Genomic DNA, 26060 nt, shown 5'->3' with positions numbered 1-26060 from the left:
AATGCAAAAGTCTAAGTTCCTCACTATATGATTTGCACGTACAGTATTAGAAGAACTACAAGCCCCAGAACACCCTGGCAGACACCTGGGGCCGCTGCTTGCCGTGTGAAGCCTCTAGGGGGGGCCTGCGGCTATGGTATCATGCAGGATGTCAGGCTGCGCTCGCTGTCAGCTGCCCGGTAATGCTGTTAGTTCAGCTGAAGATGACAAATAAAGAAGGCAGAGATGTGACTGGAGCAGGTCCTTCTGTGATGTAAGCCGGGGTCTACAACCGGGAACTTATGCCACGCACGGAGTTAAACTCCGCTGGTTGGACCCGAGAAAAGTTTGAGCTGTCTGTCAGGTGGATGGTGAAAGAACGTCGGTCGGGTAGGTGTCCTCCTGTCATCACCTAATAATAAGATCTAGAACGTTTCTTGTATTTGTGTCATATTTATCGGATGTATTATAAATATTTACCTAAGATTAGGCTTGGGGGTCCGGTTTTGGGGGTGACTTAGCGATTATTTTCCAGCCTCGGTTGCCAGATCAGATGCATCTTGACACGTCCGCCTGTGCTGGTCACATTTCTGGCAGGATGGATACAGGTCATTGGACCATTGGAATGTTCCTTTACTTTGTTTTTCTATATTTCTAGACATTCACTGCATTTTATGGCGCTGGAGCCGATATTAACGATATTAATATGTTTTCCTAGTAAAGGTTTTGTAAAATGAGCCGAAGCTGCATTATTGTTCAGTGTGAAATAAGACAAGTTTCCTAAACCGCTTACACATTAATAATAATAATATATAGAGCAGGTGGTGTCCAATGTGGTCAGACATAACCCTAATATAGGTCTGATTAGGCCGGGGTCACACCAGCATATTTTTTTTCTCATCCTGGTCCATTATGTTACAGAGTGTGATGATTTATGTGATCCGATTTTCTCAGAATGGGGAACATGCAGAAATTGTTTACTCCTCATCTGTCAGTCTGTGGAAACCGGACTGCACTCAGTCGTCATCCGAGTGCAGTCCAATGTTTTCCACAGACCCATTGACTTCCGTGGCCGCGTGTGATCCGAATATGGGATCAAACTTGGGGATGCAGTGAGTTTTTTTTCCCTCCTACCTTAAAGGATAAAATATGACATTTTCGCGACTCCATATAACATTGGTCTGAGCGCGATCAGATGTTTTGTCTGATTGCACTGAGACCAAAAATATGCTCATCTGCACCTGTCCTAAAGGGAACCTCACATCGGCACCTAAAACTACAGGTGTTGTATTTCGCTGCTCGCATCGGGAACACAAATGTATGGAAATGTTTTAGGGTCATAAACTAAAGATGAAATAAATATTTTCATACCAGCTCGGAGCTTTCTGTTGTTGTTAATGTCTGAAACTAGGGAAATATGGCCAATGATGTGTAATTGTTCCCACATATTTTTTTAATAGATTCTTTTTTAACAATATTCCTGATCTCTAACTTCAGTCTGGTAACTTAATGGTTAAATCATTCATTATGGTTGATCCTGATTTTAAGGGGATTATCCCATTAACAACAACGCCTATGTTCAGGATAGATGATAAGTGTATGATCACTGGGGGCCACCTGCTGAGACCCCCAGGCAGTGAATGGGAGCAGTATTCCCTTCCCTCCTCTTACTTTGGTTTTTCCCCGTCCTCTACTCCCCGGTGCATTCCTCTGTTATATGTGAGTGTATATTTGTATGCCTGGTATTTTCAGTTACCCCTTGTTCGTGTTGCCTTGTTCTTCTGGTTGGTGTACTGCGGTGCACGGCAGCTCCCCTCTTCCCTGGGTGGGGGAAGGGAACAGACGGGGTGCGGATTCAGCAGATAAGGCAAGGTTGCACTCAGTTGCACTCAGTTGCACTCAGTTGCAAGGCATCTTTACCTTCAGAAGTATCTCTGGGAATAGGGCGAGCTAGGGCGCCCCCTAGTGGTAGGGACAGGTAAGGAGTCCCTGGTCCCGGGTCACCCGACATAAGAGTCGTGACACATAGGAGCACTCGCTCAACTGAGTGATCCAGTGCTCTCTATGAGAATGGGAGGCAATATTGCCTTGCGCAGGCGTGTACTCCAGAGGACAGAGAATGAACTTCAATCCGATATTGTGGCCAGCATGCAGCCAGCGGGTAAGGAAAGGGTGAATCAAACACCCGAAAACCCCGCCCATATGACCCAAAACCGATCCCGCCAAATTCAGGTGACAGGTTCCCTTTAAGCTCATCAAGCACAATCTCGGGCTTCAATAATAAAAATGAAGCATAAAGCATCCAAGCTCCTTGCCTACGAGACGGGGCCAGAGGTGGCCGGTAACCTAGGCAATGAGCAGTTCTTGAGAACGGAGAGGATTTTTAATTAATAAATTGCAAAGTTGCTTGGTTTTACAAACACTTTGCAATTCTAACGATTTACGAAGATAAGACGTCCGCCTAAACTGTAAATCCTTTATTCCATAATAATTGAAAACAGCGTGAATTATGCAGCCGGTACACCAGGAGATATCGGACATGTTTCTCACCATTTAGTCTTTACTCCTAGCACTTAGTTGGCTATAATTACGGCCCTGTTCACACCCCATTTCTGCAGGGCGTTCCGGACAAACCCCCGACGGAGCTATAGAGTGCAACAGCACCAACACTCTGCAAATTAACTCTGCTTGTGAGGTTTTTCACAGGAACAAACTGAGTATATTTGAACCCTGCAGGTGGAATAAGGCTGTGCCGCTGGTTCGTCCGAGTACCGGTTATAAGGGTATAGCACACTGCGAAAATGCAGTGTGAACAGGACCATGCGTTTAGCATTTAGATGTTGCTAATATATGAGATTTATCTAACTGATAAGTTGTTATCTGAGCATGCTCGGGGGCTAACGGAGTGTCTTCGGCATGCTCAAATAATATGTTTGAGTCCCCGCGGCTGCATGTCTCGTGGCTGTTTCACAAGCAATCCCTGCATGTGTTGTGGCTGTCGAACAGCCACGAGACATGTACCGAAGACACTCGGTTAGCACCGGAGCATGCTCAGATAACACCTTATCCCAGCACGTTTGCTCATCACTAGTAATATCTTTTCAACTATTGGGCATGTTAAAGTGAACCTGTCGGCTCCTCAATGTTGCCCAAACTACGAGTAGCAAGAACCGCAGCCTCTCTGCACGATTGCCGCCAGGAATACTCTCTTAATTGGGCTGACATTTCAGAGAAAATATACTTTGAAGATCTGGGCAGGGACCATAGCCGGAGACGAGGCTAGTTCAGCACTACCTCCGGACCAGCTCTTCCCAGCACCACTGCTGTGACTGACAGGTCTCTCCCTAAGTCACCTCGAACAGCGCTGGACAGTTTCATGGTGTAGTCTATCTGAACTGCCAAAAAGTTTCAGAGAATAATATACCTGGTTCCAATCCAGCAGCTGGCTGCCATATATGCTGCTTGTGGTTTGGCAGCATGAATCACTTGACAGGTTCCCTTTAACATTTCTAATTCTTTATTTCCTTTATTCATTATCTGTGACTGTTGTGTGGTTTGTCAGTGTGATAATTCTCTTCCCTCCTCTTACTTTGGTTTTTCCCCGTCCTCCACTCCCCGGTGCATTCCTCTGTTATATGTGAGTGAATATTTGTATGTTTGGTATTTTCAGTTACCCCTTGTTCGTGTTGCCTTGTTCTTCTGGTTGGTGTACTGCGGTTGCACGGCAGCTCCCCTCTTCCCTGGGTGGGGGAAGGGAACAGAGGGAGGGCGGATTCAGCAGATAAGGCAAGGTTGGTGGCCCCGGCATCTTCACCTTCAGAAGTATCTCTGGGAATAGGGCGAGCTAGGGCGCCCCTTAGTGGTAGGGACAGGTAAGGAGTCCCTGGTCCCGGGTCACCTGACATCTCAGTTGTGACACGTAGGAGCACTCGCTCAACTGAGTGATCCAGTGCTCTCTATGAGAAAGCCGTCGACCGGCATCTTATCTCGGAGAACAATGTGATCACCAGTGCAAAATAGGACATGCGCGATTGACATCTCTCTTGTCGGCCAGCATTTGTGTCTCAGAAGTTTACTAGCACCAGAACTGCTGAAATTCCTGCCGATTATGTAATATGTGTATGCAGACATTGACATTAAAGAAATTAATAAACTCCGCATCTAAAACTTTTATTTGTTAGGAGCTGCTGTGACTCTCCAGCACCGCTTGGATCTGATATTTATCCACAATCTTGATTTTTATTTTATGCTTTCACACAAAATTGTATAGTGGCAGCAATAAGTTTAATATGCTAGGTTGCATTTTCACATTGCAAGTCTACTTTTAGCAATTTGCAAGTCTACTTTTAGAAAATATATGGGTACAGGTGTAAAATATTATTTTTTATATTTTCTAATTAAACTTTAATTTGTGTTTGGCAAAATTTGTGAAAAATAATAGGCAGAAAAAAAATGTTTAAAGGGTCCTAAACTTAAAAATTATGTAAGATGCAAATACTGTAAAAATTCATCTAAGATCTCAGACTCTATTACTGCAATTTCAGGATTTGTTACCGAGGGTGTTTTCTCTCTAGGCTTTTGTTATGCTCTATGGTGTATCTGTTTTGTCTTCTGTTGGATATACTAGTGCATTTTTAGGTACCGCACCATCCAAAGCTCAGGAGATCAATGGGATTTAATTTCCTTGAGCGAGTGCCATGTTTGGCGTTGAGTCGTTCTTACAAGATGGGTTTGATGTGCGGAGTACAGACTGTGAGGCTCCTTCTCATCACTGAATAATCTGATAGGTACCACAAGTCCAGACTTTAGGTGACCGGTGACGCTACTTCATCACACCATTTGCTAAATCTGTATTTATATCTATTATTATGTACGGTCATCACATGGTGCATAGTAACGTAAGATTAGAGAGGAATTTCTTATCTTTATGATGCGAACAATGAAGACCAGAATGCAGCCATGATCTCACGTGTCGAGGTCATCAGCATGCTTCCACTAATGTATTCGGCAGCACCATCGCTAACCAGGATGTATCCGTTGACTGGTCCTGTCCACGATGAGGACTCTAGGACACGAGTTAGGGGATGGAACTATTTCATATTTCTCTCTTCACTAGCCAATATGGTAAAGCTATGTCCTCCACCTTTCCTGAGGTTTTCCCTTCCATAAAACCCCCCATGCTTGGAGAATTACTTCTACTTCTACTTGTGGCCTAAAGTTTTGTGATTTACATAAAATTGTGGTTTTCACAAAGTTCGCTGCTTCAGTGATTTTAGATCTTAGGCTACTTTCACACTAGCGTTAACTGCATTCCGTCACAATGCGTCGTTTTGCCGAAAAAACGCATCCTGCAAAAGTGTTTGCAGGATGCGTTTTTTCGCCATTGATTAACATTAAGCGACGCATTGTGACGGATTGCCACACGTCGCACCCGTCGTGCGACGGATGCGTCGTGCAGTGGCGGACCGTCGGGAGCAAAAAACGCTACATGTAACGTTTTTTGCTCACGACGGTCCGCTTTTTCCGACCGCGCATGCGCTGCCGGAACTCCGCCCCCACCTCCCCGCGCTTCCCCGCACCTCACAATGGGGCAGCGGATGCGCTGGAAAAATGCATCCGCAGCCCCCGTTGTGCGGCGGAGACAACGCTAGCGTCGGGAACGTCGGCCCGACGCACAGCGACCGGCCGAGCCCGACGCTAGTGTGAAAGTAGCCTGAATTGGATGTTTCTGTGGTTAATAAAGTTCAACTAAAAGCGTTTCGTAAGTTTTTATACTATTAATGACAAATACATCAACTTTATGTAAAGAGTTCAAGAAGTTGTCCACTACTTTTCATTGATGACCTATCCTTAGGATAGCTCATCAATGTCTGATCGGTTGGGGTCCAACACCCAGCACCTCCGCTGATAAACAGTTATTGGTGCTACAGCCGGAAATACTCACTTACCACAGGAAGTCTTCTCATAGTGGCCACGGCCGGGTAATACACATCCCCCTCCTGTTGATTTGTATAGGAGGCGGATGTGTAGTACCAAGCCTCGCCCATTATCAGAAGACGGCCAGCCCTGCAAGTGAGTATTTCCGGCCGGCCCCCTATTCTAAGGATAGGTCATCAATGAAAAAGTAGTGGACCACCTCTTTAATCCCTTCACGACATGCGCTGTACATGTACTGCGAATGTCGTGTCCCTCCGCCGCTGAGCCCACATCTTTCCCGGCACCTGTCAGTTGTTTTGAATAACTGACATGTGCCCGGAACAGCCGCAGGTGGAATCGTGATCCACCCGTGGCTGTTAACCCGTTAAAAGCCATCGGCATTTAATGTGATCGCGCCGGAAGCGCGTCACTAATCCCACCCATTGGTGACCCCATCACATGATCGCGGATCACCAATGAGTCGGCATAACAACCAGAGGTCTCCAGCAGAGGCGATCGGACAACTGCAGCTTCTAGTCTCTCAAGAAGACTATTGAAGCATGCAAAATGTAAACAAAAAATGTTTTAAAAAATATTTAAAAAATATAAAAGTTCAAATCACCCCCCCCCCCTTCGCCCCATTGAAAATAAAAAAATAATACAAAAAAATAGACATTCTGTATCGTCGCGTTCAGAATGCCTGATCTATCAAGCTATGAAAATAATTAATCTGATCGGTAAATGGTGTAGCGGAAAAAAAAAAGTAAAAATGCTAGAATTATGTTTTTTTGGTCGCCGCAACATTGTACTAAAATGCAATAACGGTGATCAAAGGATTGTATCCACACCAAAACGGTATCATTAAAAACGTCAGCTCGGCACGCAAAAAATAAGCCCTCACCCTACCCGAGATCACGAAAAATGGAGACGCTACGGGTATCGGAAATTGACACTTTTTTTTTTTTTCTTAACAAACTTTAGATTTGTTTTTACCATTTAAATAAAGAACAATCTAGACCTGTTTGGTGTTTATGAACTCGTAATGACCCGGAGAATCATAATGGCAGGTCAGTTTTAGCAATTGGTGAACATGGTTAAAAAAAAAAAAAAAAAAAAAAAAGTTGAGGAACTGCACTTTTTTGGCAATTTCACCGCACTTGGAATTTTTTTCCCGTTTTCAAGTACCTGAAATGGTAAAAATAATGGAGTCATTCAAAAGTACTATTCGTCCCGCAAAAAAACAAGCTCACACATGGCCATACTGACGGGAAACTATAAAAGTTAAGGCTCTGGGAAGAAGGGGAGCGAAAAACAAATGCAAAAACGAAAAATGGCTGCGGCGTGAAGGGGTTAATAATTCCCGTGTTGGGTTTTATTTTTCAATACTACGGCAATTAGTATGCAGGATAATCTGTTTATATATTATTCTATTTTACTCATTTATACAGTGACACTAATTTCAACAGCGCGTTACAGATATTATCATCCCCATTGGGGCTCACAATCTTAGTTCCGTATCAGTACGTCTTTGGAGTGAGGGAGGAAACCGGGGCGAACCGACACAATCACGGGAAGGACATGTAAACTCCTTGCAGATGTCCCTTAGTGAGATTTGAGCCCAGGACCCCCTAACCAGTGCTTGAAGTTTATCACACTTTTTACGTTTTTATTTGTCCCCCCCAGTTTTTAAAGATTGACTACAAGTTCTCAATAGGATTGAAATGCTGGGGGGTTTCCTGGTCGTGGACCCAGAATGTCAATGTTTTTTCACTGAGACACTTTGTTATCACTTTAGCCTTGTGACGTGGTCTTCATTGTGCTGGAAAGAGTATAAATTACTCCTGGATCGAAGGGAGAAGTTCCTCTTGGAGGAGGTTCAGCTCCCATTCTTTATTCATGGCGGCATTCTTACGAGCCCGGTCTCTTGGATGAAAGGCCCACACACAAGAATGGTCTCAGGGTGCTCTACTGTTGGCGTAGCAGGACTCGTGGTAGCGCTCACATTTTCTTCTCCAGGAAATTATTTTTCAAGATGTCCCAAACAATCTGAAGGGGCCTTCATCAGAGAAAACAACTTTGCAGGAAGTACAAAATTGGATTTCCTCTGTAACTGGGGCTGGTAAATCACTGTTTTCTCTGCTGATGATCTAGCAGTCCTCTGAATGCTGAGCTCTGTATAACCCCACCACCTCATCACTGATTGGTAGCATTCTGCCTATACACAGTATACACAGAAATCAACCAATCACTGGTGGAGGTGGGGTTATACAGAGCTCATACATATGGAGGACTACCTGGCAGCAGGTTTATTAGTCCTCTAGTGATAATCTGTTGATAAAACAATGATTTTATCATAACTACAGCCCAGTAAGTTGACACATCATTGGAATCATGGTATCTGTCTATACATTATGCTGCTCTCAGATTAGGTACGAATGTGAAGAAGATAGATACAGGTATCTTGTAACGAAAGAAAAATCCAGCTCCACGAAAATTTTCCTTATTGGTGTGAATAGAAAACACTAAAGTTGGTGAATTAAAATGCCATGGTAGTAGATACAACAACTAGTTTTAGGTAGTGAAACCCTTAATCATGATTTTTTCACCAATAAAGAAGAGTTTTTGGATTGTCGCGGAGCTGGGTTCCTCGTTCTTTGCAATCCTTCACGTCCATGGCGTGGACGCTTCCTTTGCTCTGGATCTTCAAGCAGTGCATGCGGGTGAGCTGGGCTCTATCTTTCCCACAGGTATCTTGTCCCCATGAACTCCTCTGTTGGCTAATTCGGCTACAATGGTCAGAGGCACTGTTGAGTGCAAGTACGTAAATGTCAACACAACATTGAAAATCAGAGTTGTGGTCACTTTAGTGATACCAGTAGATATTTTATGTATATTTATTCATGTGAAAATCATGTCAATATCTAAAAGGAACTGTTTAAGGTTAAGGTTGGGGTTACCAGCTTTCTCGGTCTAGATCCATGTTACCCATTCCCATTTGGTAAACTGCAATTTGCCTTAAATTATATTAATGAACGAAACTTGAAAATTGTTTAAAAAATGTTATTTTTTTGTATTATTTTATCCTCAGGTTAAACTGCTTTTATCCGGACAAAACATTCCATCATGAGAGAAACGAAGTATGTCTGTGAACTTGAAGACCTAAGAAATCGTATTGAAAATGAAGAAATGTGCTCGGAATGTCTAAAAAATGCACTGCCCCTAAGAGCAGTCCGAACCAATGGTGTGGTGCCCCATCAAAGCAGGGTTTCCTGTATGCCAAAGGTACACCCAGGCCCATGGGAGAAAACTAAAGTTCTGGTCACTGGTGGAGCAGGATATTTGGGACATAACCTTGGACTAGCTCTTATAAAATTGGGCTATACTGTTATTTTATTTGATATACACAAGCCGGACCGGGACATTCCAATTCGTGCAACGTTCATACAGGTGAATCCAAAAGTCTAATTCGGAACCTTAAATCCAACCGCCGGTTATAAAGACCGAAGAAGCCTCCTTCGTCCCGTAGCCACTAAGCATTGTTTGTATTGCAGGGTGACATTCGAGATTATGACGCACTTTACGACGCTTGTGAAGGAGTAGACTGTGTTTTCCATGCAGCTTCCTTCGGAATGTCGGGATATCAACAAGTGGGTAAAAGCTACTTTTTCTAATTCGATGTTTTTACACATAAAAAGTTAGATGGGACTTTGCTTGGCACCATGTAGATATTAGAGGAGTTCTTCGCTCAAAGTAAAATGCCACCGATTTGGTAAAACAAATATTTTTGAAATTTTTTGACGCAGTCTTTCCAAAATTATGATGGAACCTCTCGTAATCACAGTACCATGTCTTTCTAAACCCATAAAAAACATTAGTTTCATTAGTTCCCCAACATAATGCTGTGCCAATCTCTCTCTCTGCTTCATTTTATCTACCTGTACCTGTGCCCGTTGTGTTCCGCTGTAATAGGACACGTGCGGGAAACCATGTAGAGGACCGAGTGTCTTCTGTGGGTTCAGAATGCCGTGGTCAATTTATGCCCCTTGGTAGATTGCACCAGAATAATGTGAGGACGAAAACTAGGCAGGCTGGGGTTAGGGTTAACCCTGTTGCTGGGCCAAGAGTTGGAGAGTTGATCGTAGTCAACATCACACAGAAAGGATGGATAGCTGTTTCCTCACTTTTGGAGATTAAATGATCTACCAAACTTCTGGCTCCTGATATAATGGTCCAAAAAGTGAAGAAATCCATTCAAATTTTTACTGCCGCTAAATTATATATATAAAAAAATGTTTTTAACATTAGACAGACAATTGTGGACAACCAATGGGTAATATTTTTCACGTATCCTGGCCACTGGAGAAATCATGAATTAGAGTTGAATTGTTATAAACTTAGTTTTTTTTATTTTTAGGTCTCTGTGTAGCAACATTGATGGAATATGAATAACTACTTTAAAAAAACATTTTTTCCAGTTTTCTTGTCGCTGTACTTTCAGAGAGGCTCACATTTATAGGGTGCGTTCTGCTGGACGTGAACATCTGAATTGCAAAAACCTGTATTCAGACTTATATGGAGGCGTAGCCATAGCATAAAATGGGCAAGACATAATACCAAAAAATAATTTTCACTCCGTTTCTTGTATTGTGGATTTGTTTTTTTTACATACAGACAAGTGTAGTTGACCACTTCTTTTTTCCGCCAAGAAATATTACAGAAAAGGAGAAAGGTGGAAAATGTAAATCCCGCACTCCTCTGTGCGCCTGTAGGATAGTGTATTTGGCACATTCCCCTTAGGGCAGTCTCACACGTCCAGATAATTCCGGTACCGGAAAAGTCGGTACCGGAGTTATCCATGTCCGTGTGTCCGTGTGCTCACGTGGCACATCAGTGTGGCACACGTGCGGCAGCCGTGTGCCACCCGTGTGCCGACTGAGGACCACATGGACCGTGCAGGAGACAGCGCTAGAGTTAAGCGCTGTCCCCTGCTTTGGGTGCTGAAGCCAGCATTCATTCCTTCTCCCCAGCAACGTTCGCTGGAGAGAAGGAATGAAAAATCAAGGTTTTGGGGTTTTTTTGTGTTTAAAATAAAATTCCTGGACACCTCCCGCCTCCCACCCCCTGTGCGCCCGCCCGCTTGCAATAAAATACTCACCCAGCTCCCGCGATGCTACCTCTCAGCGCCGGCAGCTTGTCCTGTGTGAGTGGTCACATGGTGCCGCTCATTACAGGGATGAATATGCGGCTCCACCCCTATAGGGGCAAGGACACAGGACAAGCTGCCAGCGCTGAGAGGAAGCATCGCGGGAGCTGGGTGAGTATTTTAATGCCAGCGGGCGGGCACACAGGGGGTGGGAGGCGTTAGGTGACCAGGAACTTTATTTTAAACACAAAAAAAACCCCAAAATCTTGATTAATCATTCCTTCTCTCCAGCGAATGCTTCAGCACCACACGCAGGGAGGACAGCGCTTAACTCTAGCGCTGTCTCCTGCACGGTCCGTGTGGTCCTCAATCGGCACACGGACAGCATCCATGTGCGGTATGTGTGTACACGGACCCATTGACTTTAATGGGTCCGTGTGATCCGTGCACTCCCACGAATACTGACATGTCTCTGTGTTTTGCAAACGGACACACGGTCCGTGAAAACACGCTGACATGTGCAGAGACACATTTATTTTAATGTGTCTACGTGAGTCAGTGTCTCTGGTACGTGAGGAAACTGTCACCACACGTACCGGAGCCACTGACGTGTGAAACCGGCCTTAGACACTTTTCTCTTTCCTACTGTTAAAGTGATCATCATTTTGTATTTCCTTATACTCTATTTCGTTTGTTTTTAGCTAATTATGTTAACTTCTATTTAGTATATAGAGTTTTTATTTTTATATCCCCCAGGAATATCATCTTCTTAAGAAACTATTTAAATTCATGGCTGTATATAAGATGTAAAAATTAATTGAAGTCTGGATAGTTAAAATAGCAGATTCAGCCATTAAAGTTGATTTCTTTGCATTTGCTTATTATGATTGCTATTAGCTACATGACTTCTTTGTTAAAGCAGCTTGTATAGCTCAACTGAAGAGGTTGTCCAGGCTTGGAGTAGTGTGTATGATTGCAGACTTGTGACTCCTCACAGCGCGCACAGTGCACACTGTCAGGATTCTCCAGCGCTGTGAGCAGGAGGTCATGTGACCACAAGTATGTGATTTGCATACTTCTGAACACATTCTGACTAGATGTATCCTGCTTTGCTCAGTTCACTTTGCCGCTCAATTCTATTCGGCAGGTGACCGCGTGCATGCAGACTGCGTAATTGCAGTCACACACCCGCCAGCTCCCAGCGTCAGCACCGGACAATCCTGACTGCGCACACTGTACGCAGTGAGGATTCACAAGTCTGCAGTCAGATAGAATTTCAGTGAAATTCTGAAGTATTGGCCCAGTTGGTCTAGATTTGATGATCATGCCTTGTTCTCAGTCCTCAGCTCTTTTAATTTTTACAGTCCGTTGTAGATTCACACTAAGGCTAAGTGCGCAAAAAAAAAAAAAATCCAGAGAGCTTGAGCGATTTTTTTCCTCACTTGTCACCTGTATAGAATCTATATACAATCCATTTTTATAGAGAAAGAGTTATTGAAAATTTACAAGACTAAATACAGTTTCCTAAGTTAAAGAATTGCAATGTATCCCTAAAAATCGAATGCTATATGTTGGCTTCTATGGAATCTGATTTTTGTTTTTTCTGTACCCATAGACTTGAATGGACACGTTTCATCTGACACACGCAAGAAACTAGTCCATGCCACCATTTTTTTTCACACTCAGATTCGGTCCATGAAAACAATTTGATCATCTGCACTGCCCCACTGAACATGGTCCGTTTTTTTCAGGGATAGCACTCGGTCATATGAACCTTGCTTGAAACTGATTCATGGAAAACTTGCTCACTTGGCTTAGTGCTGCACTTTATGGTCAGGTGTCTAATTTTTTTCAGATTTAGAATTTTATTCGTTTTTAAAGGTGAAGAAATTGCATTTTTTTAAATGAGTGCACCTATAAACCCCTAGAGTCACTGGGTGCATTTTCACTGGCTACATACCATGAACAAGCGTTCCTATGATATATAGGGTGTAAGAAAGCAAGAGGTAAGGTCCTGCATGGCGGACATGTGTCACTGAGGTGGTTGGCCTTGGTGATGTAAAGTCTCTACCACTAGCACAAACTAAAGACTTTTAATTTGACTGGATTTTGGGTCCAGGATTTAGGAACAACCAAAAGAGTCTGGATGGGAAAGGTCCTTCCCACAATCCAGCAACAGGCCTAATAACAGCAGCTGGGTTCACTCAGCAGAGTTGGAGCTGAACAGAGGTGTTGGTTTGGTGAACGTGTTTAATACTACTCAGGCTTATTGTGCCTGGACAACGGAGATTAGTGAAGCTGCCATATTTACTTTGTTCATTGTACCTGAAGAAAGGACTGTTTATGTTCTTCATTTGTGCTGAAGAAGGCTGTTTATACACTCACTGGCCACTTTATTAGGTACACCTGTCCAACTTCTTGTTAACACTTAATTTCTAATCAGCCAATCACATGGCGGCAACTCAGTGCATTTAGGCATGTAGACATGGTCAAGACAATCTCCTGCAGTTCAAACCGAGCATCAGTATGGGGAAGAAAGGTGATTTGAGTGCCTTTGAACGTGGCATGGTTGTTGGTGCCAGAAGGGCTGGTCTGAGTATTTCAGAAACTGCTGATCTACTGGGATTTTCACACACAACCATCTCTAGGGTTTACAGAGAATGGTCCGAAAAAGAAAAAAAATCCAGTGAGCGGCAGTTCTGTGGGCGGAAATGCCTTGTTGATGCCAGAGGTCAGAGGAGAATGGGCAGACTGGTTCGAGCTGATAGAAAGGCAACAGTGACTCAAATCGCCACCCGTTACAACCAAGGTAGGCCTAAGAGCATCTCTGAACGCACAGTGCGTCGAACTTTGAGGCAGATGGGCTACAGCAGCAGAAGACCACACCGGGTACCACTCCTTTCAGCTAAGAACAGGAAACTGAGGCTACAATTTGTACAAGCTCATCGAAATTGGACAGTAGAAGATTGGAAAAACGTTGCTTGGTCTGATGAGTCTCGATTTCTGCTGCGACATTCGGATGGTAGGGTCAGAATTTGGCGTAAACAACATGAAAGCATGGATCCATCCTGCCTTGTATGGAGCATCTTTGGGATGTGCAGCCGACAAATCTGCGGCAACTGTGTGATGCCATCATGTCAATATGGACCAAAATCTCTGAGGAATGCTTCCAGCACCTTGTTGAATCTATGCCACGAAGAATTGAGGCAGTTCTGAAGGCAAAAGGGGGTCCAACCCGTTACTAGCATGGTGTACCTAATAAAGTGGCCGGTGAGTGTATTTTGGAGGCATAAAGTTTTTTGATGGACAATAACCCTTATCCTGTTTTTATATAAAAACCCTGTGCATATGCGTTTCCAAGAGGCTACCAGACAGCTGAAACCCTACAAGGGAAAAAAAATTTGAAAACTTTTCACATTTTTTATATTTTTCTGTATTTTAGCTGCATAAGAAACAAATTGAATCCATAAATATTGGAGGAACGCAAGTTGTAATTGATGGTAAGTTGCTGTTATAAGTCATTATCACCTGGTGGCAGCTGAGGGACATGTTTTTTTATGCTTAAAAAAGGTTTTTAAAGAACCAATACACAATCTTTGGTTTGTGAAGTTCATCAAAATGTTCCCCCTGATGCACCCAATCCCCTCAACCCCAATTTTTTTTTTCAATACATACCCTCTAATTCCATATTATCCAACAATGCTACCGGGCACTGTATCTGAAGTAGGGGCAGCTTGTTCCTACAACGTCCTCCTACTCTACCTCTCACCACAATGGTGCTTTAACTGGCCACCTACTCTACTTACTCCTTATCCTAGCCCCAAGTAAATTACGAAAATATTAAGCAGGTATTTCACATATCAATGTACCGTACTTATAATATTCCAATCTTTCCTTCCAGTTTGCTTAGACAGAAACATCCCCAGGCTCATATACACTAGTACTGTAAATGTGGTCTTTGGTGGAAACTACATCGAAGAAGGGGATGAAGAAACAACAACCTATTATCCTCCGGAAAAGGTAATATCTGCAAGATAGGAGTTTGAGTTTAGCCTTTTTTTTAATTTAAAATTATAGCAGAAAAAGTGGACAAAGTCTATGAGTAATTTGTGGAAGATTTTTTTTTTTTTGGGTGTTTGTCACTTTTTTTCTTGTATCACCAGTAAACTACCGGTACTTACTTTTCCGGTATACTCCAATTTGTGGTTGTTGCGCTATTCCTTTTGTAAGCAGCACTAGTGAGATAAGATTATGTTGCCACTAGGAAATTTGGCTATGCACATAGATGTCAATAGTCACGAATTTGCCAAAACAGTTCACATTTTTCGGGAAAAAAATATAAGGCTATCCTAGGATGAAAAGGGACTGGATTTATACAACCCTTGTCCAACTTAATATGACATTGGTCCATTCTTTGCAGCTGTAACAGCTTACACTATTTTCTTCAAGATTTCAAACTACTATTGATGTTGTAGAGGATCGGGCTCACAATCTCTGTTCTCGTTCATCCCAAGGATGTTGGGTGGGTCAAGGCTGTGTGGCAAACAACAAACTCCCCCTATCATGCCCTTACCTTACTTTGTGCACTGGGGCACAGTCATGCTGGAGCCGTAAAGAGTTTTCCCCAAGCTGTTCCCACAAAGTTGGAATTGTCCAAAATGTCTTCCATTCACGGGAACTAAGGGAACTAGGCCAACACCTGTAAAACAAGCTCATAGCGTTATCCCAACTTTTCATCTGGCACCATGCAGTCGGTTGAGGAACGTTCTCCTAGGAATTCACCAAACCCAGACTCGTCCATCAGATGCCAGATAGAGAAGCATTATTCATCACACAACAGGTATAACATGTTACCATGGTTCCGAATCCAGTGGTGGCGCCTTTACACCACTTCATCTCTCGCTTGGCATTGTGCTTGGTCGGTGATGTAAGACTTGTATGCAACTGATCGGACATGGAAACCCATGTTAGGAAGCATCCGGTACAGTTTTTGTGCTGATGTTTACGCCAAAAGAAGTTTGGACTCTGCCTTTATGGAGTCAGCAGAACGTCGGTAGCTTTTATGCCCTCTGCTCCTCAGCTGTACTTTTGTGGTGGTTGAGTTGCTTCAGTTCCTCCATTTTTCATTAATACCAATGACAGGTGATGGGGGAATTTTTAGGAGGCAAGAAATGTAATGAACTGATTTATTACAACCGTACCTCCTATCACAGGACCACGCAGGTATCAGGAAACTCTTTATCTTATTGGAATACTGTTAGTCATAAAAAGTCACAATGATATCTATTTTAGGTACCAATTTTACCAGACCAAACTCCTTGTGTTACATGGAAATATTTTCAAAAAATCTAAGATAAACTAATATCTATAACTTTCCTCTAATAACTATATTGCTTGTTCTTCATTTTTCAGCAACTGGACTATTATTCCAAGACGAAAACCATTGCTGATCAAATGATCCTGGCAGCTAATGAGTCACCACTTAAAGGTAAACTTTCTACCTCATAAGCCGAAACAGAACTAAATATCTTTTACTAGATAGGTGCATCTTGAACAAGGTCGTATATATTAGTTTTGACTCTTTATTTATGTAAAGGCTTTATAAATTACTATAACTTAAGCTGGCCATGCACATTCGACTTCTTTCGGCCGGACCTGTCGATATTGACAGGTTTGGCCTATGGTCTAATGTATATAGGGTGCCAGCCAAATGATGGTCGGGAGAATGTCAAGTAGACATGTCTGATTTGAGACTGCCAATGCTTTGTCCTCCTTGAGATAAGCCACCACTAGTCAACATGTCAGTTGGTGGCTTTCTCATAGAGAACACACTATCGCTCGGTTGAGCAAGTGCTCCCATGAGCGAACACTCCCCAGTATGGAAGAGGCGGCTGAGATGGCAGTCAGCCAAACAATCTTTCATCCAACAGCCATCCAATGTATATCGCTAGCCTTTTTTTATTCTGTGTTGCGATAGTGAATGCTTTTCAACGTATTTTGTAGGGTTTAGTCCACTGAAAGGGTCATGTAGCCATCAGAGAGTAACGTACATTGTCAATATCATCTGTAGGAATTAATACTCCCAGGCTCGATGTGACCATGAACAATTATTTCTATAAAGGACTGAAAACACCAGGACACCATACAGGACCTCATACCGGTCATCAATCAAACAAAATAGGCAGCAAATGAGGTCTCGGCAATAGAGTTGAGCAAAACGTTTTGCAGGACCCTGGTCCAGTGGTCACAGACTTCCAGCAGCACCACTTCTAAACAGTAGGCTGCTGTAAAGTCTTTATGTTTTGGCTAGGAGCAGCACACAATGTAGTGGCTGCTTATTAGTCAGAAGATGCATCGGGGAGGTCACAGGTACCAGGTTTGCATTGCTCGGTTTGGCAACCATGGACTAGCCATATGGTCGTTGGATCACGGGGTCCTCAGACCTTTTTGATCAGCTCTCCTAGGAATCTTTTGACCACCAAGGAGGTAGAATTTTTTAAAGGCAGGAGATCACCTCTACCTTAGGTCAGATACCTGATGATCCAGACAATTTAGCTTTTCACTTTTCCTTGGGTGCTTATACAATATGCTAATAAATCCTTCAATATCACTCAGCCAATCAGTAATCATAGATTTCTGACTGCCTTCCTCAATTGAGTAGAAAGTGACGTTATAAATTGAGTTATTTGCTGTCGGCACGATTGCCTCTAATTGTTTTGTCAGCCCAAGACCTTCTAGCGGTCACCCGATACACCGAGCTGGAATAATTCATGACAGACCCCAGACATTTCCATAGCCGCGGAGTCAGTTCAGCACTTAAGCAGCTCGGAGCAGCGATAAGGTTAGAAATGCCACTGTACAACAAATTAATGTAAAGTGCAACATGATACGAGGTGCCCAGGTGAGACTGGGATAAATTTAGCCGGGGACATGTTACAGTAAGATCTCGCTTCACCTGATATCCATGCAGAAGCCGCGGCACTGATGCAAGTATTCTGCTACTGGCACAACTGGTGGATTGAAAAATCCTACTGTGTTTTAGGCCGAAAAGTCTAGGGGGTATCGTTTCTCCTTGTGGAGAGCACCATGGGGAGCAGACACACTTATAGCTAGGGCAATGTTTCCTGGGAAAAAAGTATGCAAATTGTCCCACCTCCAAAAGGAAGATAAGTGTCTTTTTAGTGGAAGAATTATACCCAGAAGTGGCACAACTTCATATGACATGGAAAGAAGAAACTTGGGCTTGACCACCTCGGTCTTCCCTAGACCTCTTTATTTTCAGCTACTCCAGTAAAACATAGCAGTTACTCACTTAGAATCTCTTTCGGCAGACATCTTTCTTCCTCACCATTTCTGGATCAGATCTGAGACATTGCCAAACTTTTTTGACTAATACTTATATTGCCTCACCGTCACTGTCGGCCTCACCAGACCTTGAAACTTTCCTGATTTTTCTCAATTTTTCTGTGTTCTTTAAGGAGGTGGTAAACTTCTGACATGCGTGTTGCGGCCTCCAGGAATTTATGGGCCAGATGAGAAGACACATTTGCCAAGACTGGTCGTAAGTCATCTGGGATTAAATATCATATATGGTAATTGGACATGTACTACGGGGTCTAGCAAAGGATGGAATTTAGACTGTCCATGATTATGAGCACGGTAGGCTGGTATCAATACGTGACATAGTTTTATATATTCTAGGAATCCTTAAAGGGGTTGTCCAAAGTACTTAAAGATAAGCCCACAGGCTAAAATCATAAGTTACCATATACTCGCCCATCTCATCCCCTCCGATCCAGCGCTTTGTTACTTATTCTCCTCGCTGGTCTTCTGTTACTATTGCCTGAAGACATCACTGTCTATATACCCCATGTGACTGCTGCAGCCAATCACAGGCCCCATTTTTCTTGCGCTATATACAGCGGGAAGAATCGGGGATGAAGCGCTGGAACGACCGGGATGAACTAGATAAGTATATCTTATTTTAGAAGTATTAGTACGTAAGGTCTGATTTTTTATGAACTTAGACTTCCCCTTTACCTCAACTGGTCGTCAATGAGCCCAAAACCTTTTGTCTATTGTCTATGGCCAGCTTTAGACTGATGGAAAATATCATGTTAGAACAGATAAGTACTATTTTTTCTTCATTTTTTCAGGCAAATGTAGAGAAGAGATTACTATGTTTTAAATTCTGGAATGACCGAACCAGGATGAACTGGATCCATTTATACAATCTGATTGAGGCTCATATACTTGCTGCTGAGGCTTTGACTGCCAGTAAAGGATATATAGCTGTAAGCTGAGGTCACATATAGACATAATGGTGACTAATTGGGGCAAAGCCAAACTTACCGTTTCTTTAATTTATGTATTTCAGAGTGGAAAAGCCTATTTCATCCACGATGGGGAGCATGTCAGCTTTCATGAGTGGTATCTCCATCCAATGGTAAGTAACGGCTGGAGATGGATCATTAGTAGTGATGAGCGAATGTGCATGGATAAGGTGTTATCTGAGCATGCTCGGGTGCTGAGTGACTTCGGCGTGCTCGAATAATATGTTTGTGCGGCTGTTCGACAGGGAATCCCTATATGTGTTACGGCTGTCGAACAGGTGCGAAACATGCAGCCGTGGGGACTCGAACATTAATCAACATTAATTACATGTTTGGAATCACCCTGAATTGAGATTTAATTGATCCCTGTACGTTCAGACAACTTGGTCTAATTTGATAATGAGCTATATTGGCAATATGCAAATAACTTTATTTAACACTCCACCCTCCCCCTAACAAAAAAAAAATTACTCTAAAGTGCCGACCCCCAGGCGTCTCACTTCCGTCCAATTGGCTGCTCACTACCTGATTTAAAAAATAATCCATCTCTAACAAGAGTCGTCATTATCGATTACAAGAAGTATAGTTGGGTCTTGGTCTCTCTCTGCTCCTGCTCTCCTGTCTGTCAGTCTGCTTACAGGCACAAAAGAAAGATGGGGTTTCAGTTTGAGGTAGGCAAGTTCAAGAACCTATAGTGCTGACAGAATGCAGAAGAGAGGAACCACCCACTTAAAAAGTTACACATGGTGAGAATGAGGATAGTTCCTGGACATATTAGACTGGTATGTGCGCAAAATGCAGTTTTAAATTGTGAATGATGAAGAGACAGAGATTGTTTTTTTCTACAGGATCTAAATTGTTCAAATTATTTTTTATAAGATATATAATTTTAATAAAATATCTTGATAGATGTTAAAGTTCTGTTTGATATGGAGCTCCAAAACTAATTTCTGTTCTTTACCCAGACATTAAAATAAATTTTACAAGCAATTATGTTTGTTTGTTTTTTCATTTCTTTTTCAGTTTGAAAAACTTGGTTTTCCAGATCCTTGGATAATTATACCCACCTCTCTGGTGTATGCTGCAGGTACGCATAGTTTATTGAGCATTTTTTTGAAGACTCTGCTTGAGGTCTAATTAATTTCTACATGTAGGATTAATATGACTGGTGAGGCAATAATAGAATTGGTTTTCACCAGTGCAGGTTGTTATAGTGAGTCCTTTAAAGATGATTTGTCCCCAGGTCAAAAGTGTCCAGTGTTTGCTCCGATTTGATTCTCGCTGCTCTCCTGATTATTTTGTGTTGTGTTGTGTTTTTTTCTAAATTGACCATAGGCATCCATATATATAGGCCTTTATATTTAATGCTAATTTTTATAGCCTTTATCAAGGAGGGTGTGGCTCACAGGGGAATAATGCAGAGCAGCCTAAAGACACGCCCCTGAGGATCCTGAGAGCTCCGCCTTCTTAGAAAACATTTGAGGCACGCCACTGTGGTGACCCATCCTGACCCTGCTCACACCAATTTTCTTATTTTTTCTTTCCCTCTTTTTCTACTTTCTCCCCTTCCCTAGAACGGCGTGGGTTCCCCTGTATAGACAGCCAGGCAAAACTCACAGCTGGGGGCTGCAACCCTCAGCTGTCAGCTTCAACAAGGCTAATTATCAAGAGCAGCGTTTTTCTCACGCTGCTAGCGGGGATCTCACCGAACTTACCACAGTTCAGCCTCAGTGACCAGAGGTAACCTTGATGACGTCACCGCCGGTCACTGAGGCTGCGCTCACAGCAGCTCATTCATCAGTGGTTCTCAGCCTGGATGGTCGCATCTTGGCACCGTCCAGGTTGAAAACGTTTTATCCTCCAGACATGGATTACGGCGTGGGACTGAATGATGGATAGGTGAGGGATATTGTTGTTTTTTTTTTTTTTTTTTATTATTACAGAAGACGAGGGCTTCGGTGGAATCAGGCGTTAAGTGAGTATAACTGTGTTTGTTATTTTTAAATGAAAAAGTAAAACTGTGTTTTGTTTTATTTCTAATAAAAGACTTTATTCTACCTGTGTGTTTATTTACCATATCACTATAGGATTAGTAATGGATGGGTGTCTTATAGATGCCTCTCCATTACTAAGCCATAGGCTTGATGTCACCGAACAATACAAAGGTGACATCAACCCCACAAATATGAACCCCACTTGCCACCACTACAGGGCAAGAGGGACGAGCCAGGCAAAGGGCCAGAATTGGAGTATCTAATAGATATACCTTTTCTGGGCAGCTGCGGGCTGCTATTTTTAGGCTGGGGGCAATATCCATGGCCTCTTACCAGCCTGAGAATACCAACGCCCAGCTGTGAACTTTAGCAAGGTTGTCAAAATGGGGGGGAACACAACCCATTTTTTTTAATTATTTAAGTAATAAAAAAATATGGGGCGGTGACCCCTCTGTTCTTGATAACCAGCCTTGCTGAAGCTGACAGTTGAGGATTGCAGCCCCCAACTGTAAGTTTTGCCTGGCTGGTTATCAAAAATACAGGGGAACCTATGTTGTTTTTTTTTTTTATTATTTATTTACAGCGCAGGAGCCAGCTAATGAATACTCTCATCCGCCGCTCCTGCTCTCGCTGTTATTAGCGGCAGCAGGTGTTGGATGATGGGAGCTGTAGTCTCATCAGCTGCCACCAGTGACCTGCGGTAAACTTTATACCTCCGATCACAGCACAGTGCTCACGCTGTCTTTTGACAGGGTGAGAACCGCAGCTCTCTGACCGGCGGGAATGATTTCACCGCTGATCAGAAGCGGTGTTTGCCGCACTGTCATGCACATGACAGCGCATCAAAGACTGGATGTTCAGGCCCCCCATTCAAATGAATGGGTTTCGGGTACTGTTCTGGTACCTGAACCCAAACTTTTTGAAACTGTTTGGCCGAACCAGCCGGACCCGAACATCCAGGTGTCCGCCCACCTCTAAACATAAGTCATTTGTGTACAATTTCTAATTTATTCAATCTTCGTGTTGCTGATAGGATAATTTTAAAAATCCAAATACTTTTTCTTTTCACTTTGTAGATTTGAAAACTTTAACACTGTTTTATTCTGGGTTTTTTTTTCTAAACAACGTTCACCATTCAGTAAATTGACATGTCCGCTTTATTCTGCAGCAATTTTTCCAATGATACCAAGTTTTTATAGTTTTTATTCTAATGTTTTGCTGATTTAGCAGAATAAAAAATATAAAAATCATTTTTATTTGGTTATCGTATTTATTTTGAGACATATAACTAATGAATGGGTAAAAACACGGCAAAAACGTGTTTTTTTTATGCAGCGTTTTTCCTGCTGAGACACGTTTCATCTACTATAATACGGCACAATTATATTAACCCCTTGTGTGTAAGCTATTACTCATCCATATCATAGGTAAAGGCTAATATGGCCGACATAATAAAACGTCTTATTTTTTCCTGCAGCTTTCATTTTGGAATATTTGCACCTCATATTAAGACCATTTGTATCCTTAAACCCGCTGCTGACCCGGCACGAGGTAACATATTAGTTATATAGTCCACTTTTGTCTTACATGCTCAAAATCCTAACCGTCAGATTGGACTCCAGGTGATTCCGACATCTCACTGTCATCAGTATCTCAACACTTCCATGTATTCCACCGCATTCTAAAAATGGTCGTGGAAAAGGAGACAAAAATTTAAAATTGTGCTTTTTCTTTTTTTTTTAAATATTTAAAATTGAAAAGCAAAGGGTTGGTTCCAAATTTGCATATTTTTTACGTTGAACAAAAAATTTTTTTTAACCCCTTCACAACCGATGACGTATATTTACGTCATCAACACTGTACTTGCCTTTGATGCAGGCTCACATGCTGAGCCTGCATCTTTCATTACACTTGATGTCTGATTTAATCAGCTATCAAGTGCCTCTAACAGCCGAGAATGGATCCACGATCCACCCACTGCTGTAAATGCTGCTGTTAATCACTGACGACATTTAACACGCGCTGGCGAGTCATTAATCTTGCCCATCGGGACCCCTGTCATGTGATCGCAGGGGGCTGATGGTTTATCATGACAGCCATGCCTATCAATACGATCCTTCTGTGAACGTCAGCTTGTGGCCGGCATTCATAGGAGATTGTGATTTTTGCTCTACATAGCAGTGCTAGAGCCCTGTGAAGTATAGCACAGGTGATCACACGATCACAGCTTAAATTCTCTTAAGGGGACTATTAAATACAGTAAAAGATAGTTTTAACAAATATTACAAAGATAAAAAGACACAAAAGTTCAAATTCCCCCTTTTGCCACATTAAAAAATATACATATTTGGTATCGATGCGTTCAGAAACACTCGATCTATCAATATATAAAATAAATTCATCAGATTGGTAAACAGCGTAATGAGAAAAAAAAATGAAAAAGCCAGAATTACGTGTTTGTTTGTTTTTGTCAATGCAACATTGCAACAAAATGGAATAAAAGTCATTCAAAATATCATATGTACACCAAAATGTCATCAATTAAAATGGCAGCTCGGTGCTCAAAAAACAAGCCCTCACCCAGCCAAAAACCTGGACGACGCCTTTAAAAGTAACTGTCAATGCAAAAAACACTTTTTTTTACGGCTAAAGAAGATGTATTAAAAGTAAAAGAATAAATTACATGTACCCCAAAATGGTGCCATTAAAAAAATGTAAAAAAACAAACTAAAACAATTCCTCATGCAGTGACATATGGAAAGGGACATTTAAAAATATATGAATGGCTCCAGGGTTGAAACAATGAAAAAAAAAAAAGTTGCTGATTTCTAAAAGATGACCCTTTTTCTCTCCTGAGATGTCTGTATTTATAACAAAATAGTAATTGTGGAGCATCTTTTCTTAGGACTCTTTATATTGCCATTGCTGTTATTCTTCCTAGAAATGTATAAATCAATTGACAACTGGGTGTTACCTGTTGGGGGGGGGGGGTCTGATATTATCCAACCATTGCCAGACTTTCAGGGAACACTACTGTTAGACTCATCAAGTGAGGTGAATCCTCCAAGCAAAAGGTCTGGGTGGGCACATGGACTATGGGCATCAGCGCAGCAGATAGAAGGTGCAAACAGGATATGTACAGCCAAGGAACAGGAGACCGCAGACAGGTGGAGGTAGTGCGGAAGACCTCAGACAGGCTGAGGATGTCAGATAACCGCATGCAGGCGGAGGGAGTCAGGAAACCGCAGGCAGGCAGAAGACATCAGGATACCTCAGGCAGGCGGAGGACTTCAGGAAACCTCAGGCAGGCAGAGGATGTCAGGAAACCTCAGGCAGGTGGAAGACGTCAGGAAACCTCAGACAAGCGGAGGATGTCAGGGAACTTCAGGCAGATGGAGGATTTCAGGAAACTTCAGGCAGGCGGAGGATGTCAGGAAACCACAGGCAGGCAAGCGAAGTGCAGGCAGTCAGAAGATGTCAGGAAATTGTAGTAAGGCAGGTGGAGCGCTGGAGACATTGAGTAGCAACATTACTGAAAACTGCAGACAAGTAACTAGGGGACTGGAAACCACAGACAAGCAGGAGATGTGCTGATGAATGTGAACTGAAAATGTGCACAGCAAACTAAGAGAGTTACTACAAGTCTTAGAGCAATACCAACACTCAGCTGTGTCTGTAGAGAGCCCTCATAAGGTCTTTGGAAATACAACACATGGATCACGCCAGGCTACTAGCATAGCTCGACACGGTCACCAGAAGGTCAAACGGACCGGGGAACTTCTCTGAAAAGGGAATGGAAACCGTTTCAGGAGAAATAACAGGGGCAGAACAATGCAGCGTTCTAAGAGAAGATGCCGGGTTGGTCTTCAGAAACAAGAAATTAACAACTTATCAACTTTATATGAACTAATAACTAATCTAAGTCTTTTTTTTCAAGGTGATGAAAATTGCAGTGGTGCACACCTTCCGAATAGATAAGGCTCGCAAAGAGCTCGGTTACAGCCCAAAGAAATTCTCCTTCGCTGACTCTGTGGATTTCTACATCAAAACCAGGCCCATCCCATCCCAAGAAAAATTTAATTTTACTAAAATTTTTATTTTTGTATTGGTTTTCTTTATTTGTCTGTATGCACCGTTGTTTCTATAGATAGCCTGCATCTCCAATTGTATTATTATTAACCAATACAATATAAAATGGCTTCACCTCAATTTTATTTATTTATTTATTTTTTGGACCCTATTTTTCAATTTCCTTTACATCCCATTTACAATTGTCTTATAAGCTGCTTGCATGTGGTACTAAATTAAAGGGGTTCTCTACTTTCGATAGTACCTGCTTATTAAAGCTGATCACAAAGTTTCTCCCATGATGGCTTTCATCTGAAAGGACAAGTGTCAATAAGTGTTCTATTCTCCTGCAGCGCCACCACGGGGCGATATTAAGCATTACACAGCGCCCATTCTGTATGACACAGGACAGGACAGGTCCTCTGGGGCAAGAGATGCTTTTGTAACTATTCACCACTGGCCAAAAGTTGGGGATGTTGAAGGGGACCCCATCTATTAATACCCTAGTAAAACATATAATAAAGGGTTTTCTAAACTTCATCCCTAAAGTCCAATTTGGAAAAGCCAATTCTGGCCTTATAATGAGTGAAATACAGTCCACAGCATCATCTTATATCATTTATTATA

General features: G+C 42.5%; 1 protein-coding gene across 1 annotated transcript; it reads left to right on the top strand.

Moving 5' to 3' along the window:
- Window positions 1–187: 187 nt before the first annotated feature.
- SDR42E2 (short chain dehydrogenase/reductase family 42E, member 2) lies at window positions 188–25564 on the top strand. The gene is made up of 12 exons (XM_077275050.1): window positions 188–369; window positions 8984–9342; window positions 9447–9542; window positions 14481–14538; window positions 14940–15058; window positions 16451–16526; window positions 18517–18599; window positions 19195–19332; window positions 19416–19484; window positions 20395–20458; window positions 22843–22916; window positions 25303–25564. The coding sequence occupies exons 2-12, from the start codon at window positions 9019–9021 to the stop codon at window positions 25510–25512; spliced, it is 1311 nt and encodes a 436-aa protein (XP_077131165.1). The 5' UTR covers window positions 188–369; window positions 8984–9018; the 3' UTR covers window positions 25513–25564.
- The last annotated feature ends 496 nt before the right edge of the window (window positions 25565–26060 follow it).

This window comes from Ranitomeya variabilis, chromosome 7 (assembly GCF_051348905.1).
Source record: "Ranitomeya variabilis isolate aRanVar5 chromosome 7, aRanVar5.hap1, whole genome shotgun sequence".
Classification (NCBI taxonomy): domain Eukaryota; kingdom Metazoa; phylum Chordata; class Amphibia; order Anura; family Dendrobatidae; genus Ranitomeya; species Ranitomeya variabilis.
Note: the sequence above shows the minus strand (reverse complement) of the source record. Positions and strands in the feature narration are given on the sequence as shown.